Source organism: Jaculus jaculus, chromosome 1 (genome assembly GCF_020740685.1).
Source record: "Jaculus jaculus isolate mJacJac1 chromosome 1, mJacJac1.mat.Y.cur, whole genome shotgun sequence".
In the NCBI taxonomy this organism is placed as follows: Eukaryota; Metazoa; Chordata; class Mammalia; order Rodentia; family Dipodidae; genus Jaculus; species Jaculus jaculus.
Window position 1 is genome coordinate 11,528,232 of NC_059102.1, and position 11,177 is coordinate 11,539,408.

Consider the following 11,177-nt stretch of genomic DNA (forward strand, 5'->3'; position numbering starts at 1 on the left):
CAAACACATGAGGCTATAGGGAATGCTTCAGGTTCAAACTGCCACAGGGCTCAATAAATACCTGCTAGAGAAGAGGACAGTGCTGTTTGTTCTCCAAGGCATTAACTGTAAGCGTACACTTGCCAGCCTCAGTGCATCTCAAGAGTAATGTCACAACGTACCTAAAGCCCTGCTCCTCCATCCAGGGTCCTGTTTCAGGAAATGGCACCATGATGCCCAGCCAGCCTGTTCAGTGTTACCACATTGGATCACTCCAATCTTGAGCTCATGAAACACTCTCTCAAAGCTGTCCCTGTATCTTGCCTTTATTGCTTGACTTTTGTCCGGACCACCATCCTGTCTCCCCACTCGCTCCCTGGCTCCCAGCCTCCAAGCCTCTTCTCCTTGGACTCACACCCCACCATACACGCAGAGCTGGTCCTGCCTCTCCTGTTGGGACCGCCCCCCCATGCCCTGTCCCCCCAGCACTGCCAAGGCAGCTCAAACTCCTTGGCCAAGATACCTAGCTCTTGCTTAACTGCAGTCTCCTGCCTCCCACTCCCGGTTAAGCCCTTTCTTTTCTTTCTCCTTTTCGTTTGTTAAACGATCACCAGCAAAGAGACCTGAAAATGATTAATCTCTTCTTTTTTAATATTTATATATTTTTATTGGTGGGGGTGGATGCTCTAGGCCCTCCAGCCACTGCAAACGAACGCCAGACACAGGCACCACTATGTGCATATGGTTTACGTGGGCTCTGGGGAAATGGAACCTAGATCCTTTGGTTTTACAGGCAAGTGCCTTAACCACTAAACTAAGCCATCTATCCAGCCCTGGTCTAGCCCTTTCTGAAGCCCTGGGTGTAGCTTCCATTTCTACTCTCTCCCAGACCCTGTTCCTATGTCCCAGGGCTCTCCTGTGTGCTTTGAGGAGCCCCTATTCACCCTCCAAAGGAACCTCGTTGTTGCTTTCCCTGGGGAGACTGGCTCAAGTGTCTTGACCCTGTTCAGCCCTGGGGACACCTCCCATGAAAACTTCCACGCTGTCTTCTGACTACCCCTCCACTCCTGCATCCTCTGAGCAGCAGGCAGGCTGTCTGTCTACTCATGTGGTTCTAGCACAAGCCACTGCACCAAGTGCCCAATAAATATTCACTGAATCAATACATAGGAGCAACAATAGGGATAAGGTGCTTTTCCGCACGCACTAAGTACTCAGCATGCTGAGCAAGGAAATAAACCAACTCATGAGTCACATGTACACCATTAGATGATGATCATCCTGAGAGAGCCAACCAGCCAAGGGACACTTGGTGACCACACATCTGCTGGACTGTGTAACACAGTGTCCTCTGGGGCATGTTGTTTCCCAGTGATCTCGGGAGCCTTCGTGGGCCAGGTGCATGGAGGCAGCTTGGGTGGGAGCCTGTGTCTGGAAGCACAGTGACTACATGTCCCTGTTTCCAAAGCAGAGCTGGCAGCAAGTGACTCAGCTCCCGGAAGTCACTGGGAGCCTGAGTTGTTTACCCAGCGGGAGTAGTGGACTGGACCTGGCCACTCTCTTTAACTTCCCACAATGCCCCCTCATGGCTTGGGTGATGTTTCTGAGAAGAAGAGTTGGGTAGGGTTAAGAGTTCAGACTGTAACCTCAAAGGGAGCAATGGACTTTGGGAAACATCTGCTAAGGCTCATGAGCTCCACCAACTTGTAAATATCCCTGCCACTAACTCAGCCAGGAGGTGCCAGATGACAGAGTCACCACACTGCCTCTCTGGCTGTGACGGCTGTGTCAAGACATGCTGTCTGCTGTGTAGACTTTGAAGCCCTGGGGCAGAGTCTCATCTTAGGACCACTGGAAAAGCCAATGGCATAAATGCTATTCATTCTGAGATGAAGTGGTTTTCAAGGCTGTGGAGGGTGATCATAGACTGAGAGCTCCCTCCGCCAAGTGGTAAGCCATGATGAAGAAAGGAGAAAGGAATTCTGTAAATTTCTCATGGACAAATGGGTCTCCTGAAGGAAGCCACACACACATGGCCTCTGCCTGACAGCATATCTAATGTGTATATAAAAAAAATTAAGACTGGGGCCTGGAGAGATGGCGTAGCAGTTAAGCACTTGCTTGCGAAGCCTAAGGACCCTGGTTCAAGGCTCAATTCCCCAGGACCCACGTAAACCAGGTGCACAAGGTGGTGCATGCATCGAGTGTTCGTTTGCAGTGGCTGGAGGCCCTGGTGTGCCCATTCTCTCTGTCTCTCTGCCTCTTTCTCTCTCTGTTGCTCTCAAATAAATAAAAATAAACAAAAAAAAATTTTTTAAATGAAGACAGAGGCCGGGGCTGGTGGCACACCTTTAATCCCAACACTCGGGAGGCAGAGGTAGGAGAATTGCCATGAGTTCGAGGCTATCCTGAGATTCCATAGTGAATTCCAGGTCAGCTTGGACCAGAGTGAGAACCTACCTCAAAAAAAAAAAAAAAAAAAAAAAAAGAAAGAAAGAAAGAAAGAAAGAAAGAACTTAAGACTGTTTAAAGGAAGTCAGCTGTTGGCTCAGTACTTGGCACATGCCCAGGGAGGAACTCGCACAGACCCTGGTGGATTCCAGTCCTTTCATTTTCTGCCACATGACCTTGACCAGCCCCTTGGTCACAGAACTTTCTTCTAGATGCCTGGGCAGAGGAGGAAGATGAATGTCTGGGGTGCTCACCATAGCCTCGGCCTTGGTTGATGTTCACTCTTGTTTCTTTTATTACTCAGACCCTCATCCCTAGCCCTCCTCTCTGGGAAGTTCATTCAGGCAAAATTCAAGGGGTCCCACCTTGACATCTCTGCTCTTTTCACAAGCTCCTCCCACTCCTGAAGGGACTTGGCATTGCAGACAGGATGAGAGGAAAACATCAGGCATGGCCGCTAGCCGGGGAGCAGGGAGGGCTCCAGGCTCACTGCCCAGCACCCACAACCACAACCTCTGGAGCCTTCGTGAGAGAGGTCCTTCCCCAGCACCTAACTGTGCAGCGTCTGCCTCTGCCGCATCTTGGGTGAAGGTGACATTGTGCACCCATACCTGCTGGGCAGCCCCAGGGACTCTGTCTGACAGCATATCTAATTTGCATATAAAGAAATTAAGGCTGTTTGGAAGGAAGTCAGCATTTGGTTATGGTCCCCGTAGCCATTCTGTAACCTGGACGAGGCCAGCCAGCAACCATGTGTAGCCCTGTGTGGCTTCTTGGTGTGACTGGCCTGAGACTTCCCCACACCATGGGAACCCACAGACATAACTAGCAGTGCTGGCCAGCTGGCCACTACTCGGGGCACTGACCTGTACAATGCACAGCTACAGGACCTAAATTACATAGGGATTTGGGAGCGAGTCGCCCCAGCTTTTCACCTGAGTAACCTAGAAAACTACCTCTGTGGGATGGGGCTCCTGTCAATGTAAACAGTGCCCCCAAGTGGGAGAAGTCACAACTGCAGCACCAAGGGCAGGATCGGGACTTGGCTGGTCAGGGCAAGCGCTTCGGCACGCAAGTTTGCTACATGGTACAATGCTAGATGTTTATTGTCCTTGGTGTCTGACATCTGACAGTTTCATGGTGCCTGGTTATACGTAAGAATAATTTGGAATGTCTTTTATTGTAGACATTCATTATTTGCCAATATAAAGAATAAAATACGTGAATGAAAAAAAAAAAAAAAACAGCTGGGGGATGGAGAGATGACTTAGCTGTTAAGCACTTGCCTGTGAAGCCTAAGGACCTCGGTTCGAGGCTCGACTCCCCAGGACCCACTTAAGCCAGATACACAGGTGGTGCATGTATCTGGAGTTCGTTTGCAGTGGCTGGAGGCCCTGATGCGCCCATTCTCTCTTTGCCTCTTTCTCTCTCTGTCTGTCTCAAATAAATAAATAAAAATAAACAAAATAAAAAATTTTAACTGGAACCTTTACTGTGCTTTCCAAGAAGTTTCTCACAATCACATGCAATAAATGCCTACTGTATGGATTCAGACCTGTGAGCTTGTACTCATTAAAAGGGGATCTTTCCCCACCCACACACACTGTGGTAGACTCTGTCATGACTCTCTCAACAATAAGATGGAGACTTGCCTTGGATAATGACATGCTAGGGGACACGATTTGGCAAGCACTCGCGCATACAGGCTTGCCACCCAACCTCGGCTGTCCCCACGATCATCACAAGTCCAAGCGAGCCTCCTGCCTCGCAGGGCAGAGCTAAGTGCCCAAGCAGAACTGAGTTCGGTCCCCAGTGTGTGAGCGAGCAGCCTGCTCCAGGCCTGAAGGCATCAGCTCTGTTGTGGCCTCTGGGTTTCCCGGCATCACAAAGGAGGGGCGGATTTGTACCCCCTGAGAAGAAAATGTCTGGACTGGCTCTCCTGTACCTGTGGTGTTGGTGGCAAGGAGTTCTGACCATGAGGACTGGAGTGCTGAGAGATCGAATGGCAGGTACTGGCTGGAAGATGCCGGGCCGAAGCCAGGATCAATGACTAACACTGAAACGCTGATTGCTCAGTCAGTGGAGCAGCTACCATTTCCAATGTTCAATGTACTGTCTGACATAATCCACAAGATTTAATCTGCCATGTAATCTTCACTCTTCAAAGGAGAATGAGCGGACACTGCAGGGGAATCCGTGGGTTGGGTGGAAACAGCCCCTCCTGAGACCCTAAACTCTGGGTTTCTTCCAAAAATCATTTGGTTCCTGGATGATGACTTTAGAATCCCACGAGGGCCCCACATTCCTAATGCAAAGGACAATCTAGAAAAATTACAGCCCTTGTCAGAAGGAGTCACTTTGGATCCTGTCCATGTGCAAGGGATGGTGGCCAGGGAGGATGGGCCTATGAGGACCGGTCTATGCAGTCAGAGCAGCCCAGCCCCGGTGTTCCTTCCCTCCCTGGAGTGCAGGGCCTCTGAGGGGCCAGCTCTACCCCAGGCTTTCCACTCTCCCTACCTGTCTGGGTCCTTCAGAGCTTCATTGAAGTCTACGTTCAACGTGGTGCATATCTGGGAAAGTGCAAGCAGGTCCGTGGAGAAATGATCTTTGGGGAAACGCCACCGGTTGGTGGCGCCAACGATCCGGCGTTCCAGCCGGGCTTTGTGCTGCGAGACAGTCAGAGAGAAGATCTGTGAGCTCGCCTCCCGCTCAGGCTTCCCAGCCCGTGTGGCACAAAGAAAACCAGTACAAATTTGAAACCACTGGTGCCTTTTCAGACATAGCCAGTGTTTATCAGGGGGCGTCTTCTCAAGGCCGGGCTGCTGCATTCTGTGGTGGAGGACCTCAAGCCATGAAGCACTTTGGAATTTAGGGTTGAGACCAGAAGCTGCTGGGGCAAAAGGTCAGGGAGGGGGAAAAAATGTTCTAGGGCTGGAGCGATGGCTTAGTCATTAAGTGCTTGCCTGTAAAGCCTAAGGACCCCGGTTCGAGGCTCGATTCTTCAGGACCCACGTTAGCCAGATGCACAAGGGGGCGCACGCGTCTGGAGTTCGTTTGCAGTGGCTGGAGGCCCTGGTGCACCCCTTATTTCTCTCTCTCTCTCTCTCTGTCTCTGCCGCTTTCTCTCTCTGTCTGTTGCTCTCAAATAAATAAATAAATAAATGTGTTTGTTTTTTTTTTTGCCAGAAGCTAAGACTCTACAAGCCGGGAGAGTACTGTGCTTCAAGTACTGTTCTTTCAGTACTTAGTCTAACATTCACAGAGTTGCCATGGGCAGGGAGATTTTTCAGTAAAAACATACAAACCATAAAGCTCATCATGTAACTCATTTTATAGAGTAGAATTTAGTGGGATTAGAGACACTTACAGTCTTGCACCTCTATCACTGTTATCCAAGCCCAGAACGCTCTCATTACCCCAGACCCCCAAAAAGCCCTTCCTCCATCCGGCTCCCCATCCATTCTCCGTTCCTCAGCCCCTGCCAAAGACTCCGTAGCTGTGTCTCTTCTGGGTATTATATACATAGACTCTCATACCATGTGGCCTTTTGTGTCTGGCTCGTTTCACTTGGCATAATGTTTCCCAGGTTCATCCTGGTTATCGGCACCTCCTTCCTTCTTAAGGTTGGATTACATTTTGCCGTGTGGCAATGCTACAGTTTGTTTACCCATTAGTCACTTGGTGGACGTGTGGATGGTCTATCTTTAGATACTATGAACAGCATTGCCAGGGAGAGTCAAACAATGTCCTTCATGGAGATGGAGAACACTGAGAACGGCCACAGCTCTGAGACTAATGACTCAAAGAAGCTGAGTAAGAAAAGCTGCCCGTGAGGGGCCCGTGGGCGTGGCCGCCATCTGTCCTAAGCCATCGAGGCTTAGCTGTGGAACGACCACGGGGCTTTGGAACGGGGCCCCTGGGGTTCATCCTCGTTATTGTCACTTATCACTTGTACAGCGGTGGGCCACCCTTCTAACCTTTGAGCTCCTCAGACCGCGTGTCAGACGGGAGTTGGGTAAAATAGAAGTGGTGACAGAGACGATCATGATGTTGGTGACAAGTGAGAAGGCGATGGCCACAGCGGGTGGTGGGATGGCCACAGCGATGTGGGTGAGGATGGCGGACGGGATGGCGGCGGTGGTCACGGTGATGGGGCAGTGGTGGTAGTAACGGCGATGGTGGCAGTGGTGATGTTGGTGCTGATGGCGGTGATGGGGGGGTGGCGATGACAATGGGGCGATTGTAATTGTGACACCCTATTTGCAGAGTTGTTAGTGGGGTAAAACAAAATAAGTTTGGGAAGTATGATGGTGCAGTGCCAAGACCACGGGGGGCGACTGTAAGCCGTGAAGTCTAGATGCGGTCCTGCTGTGGTGAGCGTGAGGCATGAGCAGGGGTCTGCCCAGCACAGTGGCTACTCTCTGGATTCTGGCTCGTGCCGCCTATGGGTCAGGCCCTGCCCAGCAGCCAGCTAGGAATGCCTACGGTCCTCAGTGGTGTGGGCCTCAGCCCCTTGAGGAATCCTAGCAACACCACTTTACCCTCAAGTGTTTTTTTTTTTTTCTTGTGTGTTTATGTCCATGTGTGTGGGACTATAAAGCCCATACAGGTGTGCACGTGTGTAGTACATATGTACGTGGAGGCTAAAGGCCCACGCCAGGGTCTTTCTCAGTCACTCTCAAATTTGTTCTTTCAGAAGGACCTCTCAATGAACCTTCAGCTCACTGGTTCGGCTAGACTGGAGGGCCAGCAAATCCCAAAGTTTCTCTCGCCTCCCCCTCCCCAGTGCTGGGATTACAGGTACGATCTAGCACACCTGACTCTTTTTTTGCTGTTGTTGTTTTGAGGTAGGGTCTCACTCTGGGCCAGGCTGACCTGGAACTCACTATGGAGTCTCAGGGTGGCCTTGAACTCACGGTGATCCTCCTACCTCTGCCTCCCAAGTGCTGGAATTAAAGATGTGCACCACCATGCCTGGCTTCACAGCTGGCATTTTATATAGGTTCTGGGATCTGAACTCAGGTCTTCATGCTTGTATGTCAACACTTTATCACTGAGCTGTCTGCCCAGACTCCATCATCTGTCTTCTTTTAAACCCAATCTGCTTACCGGACGCGACATGTTCACGAACGAGAGCGGAGACGGCACGGTGGAAAGGTGATGAGCAACTGCAAGAGAAAAGAGCTGAGCTTGAAATTTCCAATAAATCTCCAAAGGGTCTCTCCGAAACAGTCTAGAAGCAACTAGCCAAAGGAATCTAGACTTTGCCATAAAGGTACTAACAAGCAAGCTTCCAATGGGCGTCCTTTGACAAATCACTGGGACCTCTGCTTTCTGTGTTTGTTTTGTCTTGTGGTGCTGAGGATGGCGCTGTGCACAGAAGTGCTCCCCCACCGAGCTCCCGCCCAGCCTCCCCCACCCCGTCTCCACCGAGCTCCCGCCCTCACAGCCCCAAACGCAGCCTCCAAGGGGCTGAAGAGCTCAGGGTGGCTGTAAGTTCACAGACTGTGCAACTTGTCATTTGGATGGAGACAGCCATCCTGGACCCAATGGATTTATGGCTGTTCCGGCTTCAAGGCCATGAAAGAGGATCAATAGGCTTCTTCAGCTGTTCCAGAACAGAATTAACACAACTTGGATGCAAGCGACAGAAACCAGTTTGATTCATGATATGCCATAGGCATTATGGAGGTGGAGGGGGGTTGATTGAAAGATGCAGAGAGAGGAGTGCTCACAGAATGCCAGCGAGACCTGGAGCGCGCTCTCAGAAGCTACCTCCCACCGCCACGTGATTCTGCTCAAGCAAACTCTGAGTGAGAAGCCCACTGGCCTAACACCAATGGGGGTTGGTGGCTCCCCAGAGCAACACTGGGGAGAAGGGGAACTGGGCAAGCAGAAAATGCCAGAAATGCACAACACTCACTGGTCACGACCTCCAACTACTGTGCTGTGATCCCCAGACAGTGCCTCACCTGAATGGCAGCCATGGCAATGTGTTCATTCATTCATTCACTCATCCATCCATCCATCCATCCATCCACCCATCCATCCATCCATCCATCCATCCACCCACCCACCCACCCACCCACTCATCCATTTATTCCATGAGTACCTCGTATATAGCTGCCACATGCAAGGAAGGGTCACTTTTTTCTAAGATAATCAGTGGGAAAAATTTACATGATCCTTACCTCATGGAAATTCTACCCCATCTTGGATGAAATAATTTTCTTTTCCTTTTAAATTAATAACTAGATACTGTTTAAATTGCAAAACAGATACAGCAGGTAAAGAAAAATTTGACAAGAGTATAACTAGTTCATTCTGCACTGGAGAGATGGCTTAGTGGTTGAGGCACTGGCTTGTGAAGCCTAAGGACCCAGGTTCAATTCCCCAGGACCCATGTAAGCCAGATGCACAAGGTGACACATGCTCTGCAGTTCATTTGCAGTGGCTGGATGCCCTGGTGTGCCCATTCTCCTTCTCTCTGTCTCTCTGTCTCTCTCTCTCTCTCTGCCTCTTTCTCTGTCTCTCTCAAATAAATAAATAAGTAATTTAAAAAATAAATATTTCATTCTGTGGACACATTATTAGGTCAAAATATCTCCCTATCAATAACCATTCAGGTTGTTTCTTATGTTCTACTCCTATAAACGAGAGTAAAACACACATTATTAAGCTTGTGTGTGTGTATGTGTGTTCATATATATATATATATATATATATATATATATATATATATATATATATATACACATACATACACATGGTATGTGTGTGTATATATATAAAACCTATATCTGCACCTAAATATACATACATATAAATACACCTCTTTTTCTGCTACTGCCTTTATTTCTATAAAAGATTCTTCAAGTGGAAGGAGTGTGTTAGAGATATACATATTTAGTTAACATAGAGAAATGCCAAATCACTTTCCCAAAAGTTGTACCAATTTGCATTCTCAGGACCAAGTTTTCAGTACTTTTCCCACATCATTTCAAGTCCTGGTATAATCACCGTAAGTATTTTTGCAAAGCTGCTGACAGACGGCTTCAAATTGTTCCTCTAATTTGACTTTCCCTGGCCAGTAATAAAGTTGAGTGTTCTTTAATATATTTACACAATCTTTGATATACTTTTTTTCCTGCAAATGACCTCATCTTGGACATTTCCCAATGGGCTGCGCTTTCTGTCTCCAGTACTCAGAACACGCTTCTGGTCTGCCTTGTGTGCTGCAAAGGTTCTCCTTGATGCAGCTTCTGGTATTTGTTTACAGTATAAAGATTATTTAATTGGCTGTGGGAAACATGCATGTGTGTGTTTTCTTCGACCATCTCTCATTTAAAATTACCCTGGGACAGGAAAGTAGCTCATTGGTGAAGCTGCAAGAGTGAGACCCTGGATTACACACACACACACACACACACACACACACACACACACAAGCTCAACCTTTTTCTCCCGGCAGGTTTTCCATGTTGCACAAGGAGGTCTGTCCCACCCCCAGGGAATTCACAGGTGCTTTTCTAACCTATCTTCTACACAGGCTTCAGAATGGCCTTCAACTCCCCACGGACAATCTTTGCCTCGCTCCCCACTGCCCTAGCTATGGACTTTGGAGCCCTCATTGTGGCCTAGAGGAAGCTGAGCAGAGCGAAGGCTCCCTATGGCCGATAGCAGAGCTGGTCCACACTTGTCCGGGATTCCATGCAGCGAGACTGTTCGGTGTGGAGGAGGCTCGGGCCCATCCCCAACTACCCTGGCTCTTGTTCTGTTGACTCCACACCCAGGAGTCTTACTAGCAGATCTTGAACCCTGGGGCACCTAAGCAGTCCTGAAATATATGTGTTCTTTTTATATCCCATCAGGCCATGTGTCCTTGGTGGGTTTTAATTGTTGGCCTCTAATTCTCTCTGAGTGAACTAGGGTTGTCTGATGGCCCCTCCTCTGGTGGACCCCACAACACCCATCCCAGGAACCCCTGAAGCTTCTCCCACCCCGCTTTGACTGATGGCACCATGGCCAGGTAGCTCCCCTCACTAGATGGCCCCTTGGTCTCTAATGGGTGAAGGGACCAGTCCCACTTACAGTTCTGAAGCTGCCCACAGGAAGCGTTCACAGAGGTGTGGAGAGAGGAGGAACACCCGTTGTTCTTGTCTCTGGATTACAGGAGAGCTGCAGGCTGGTCACTTTCTGAGCTTGAATCCTAAAAGCGCTCATGACATTTGGGGCTCACACTTTACTCCTTATGGGCCAAGGTGCTTTGGTGGGGGAGTTTGTCTTTCGCTTCCTGGGGTCTTTGTGGTACCAAGGCAACAGCAGGAAGGTTCTAAGCACTTCTTGTTCTGGGTTCTGGTGTCAGTGTGGCCTGAGGCTCCAGGCTGTCACTGAGGGAGACGAGGCTCTCAGTGGAGGGCTGGGTGGACCGTGGATGACAGGTGGCATGTCCTTCCTCCTCGGCCCCCATCTGTGGCCAGGGGTGTCACTGCTATTCCTCGGGGCACTCTGGTTTCCCTACAGCATCTGCTGCTTAGCGGAGTCCTTAAAGGGCCTCAGTGAGGCTCTACCCTCAAACCAGTAGACCTCAGCTGAAAATGAAAGATTTGAGTAGAAGACTCTTAGAGCTCACCCAGCCCTGGCATATTTCTAGTGTTCTGTATCAAAAAATGTTTTATTTATTTATTTAAGAGAGAAGGAGAAAGAGAGTGAGAAGGAGAGGGAGATAGAGAAAGGAGAGAGAATGG

The 11,177-nt window shown here is 49.4% G+C and overlaps 1 protein-coding gene across 1 annotated transcript in view; it reads right to left on the minus strand.

Annotated features, from left to right (window-relative positions):
- Btbd16 (BTB domain containing 16) overlaps window positions 1-7,551 on the minus strand; it is a 51,251-nt gene extending 43,700 nt beyond the window's left edge. Inside the window, exons 1-3 of the mRNA XM_045141768.1 lie at window positions 7,540-7,551; window positions 6,408-6,629; window positions 4,948-5,144 (exon numbers count right to left, since the gene is read on the minus strand). Coding sequence (XP_044997703.1) covers window positions 4,948-5,144; window positions 6,408-6,629; window positions 7,540-7,551 — 431 coding nt within the window. The remainder of the gene's footprint in view (window positions 1-4,947; window positions 5,145-6,407; window positions 6,630-7,539) is intronic.
- Between the last annotated feature and the right edge of the window lie 3,626 nt (window positions 7,552-11,177).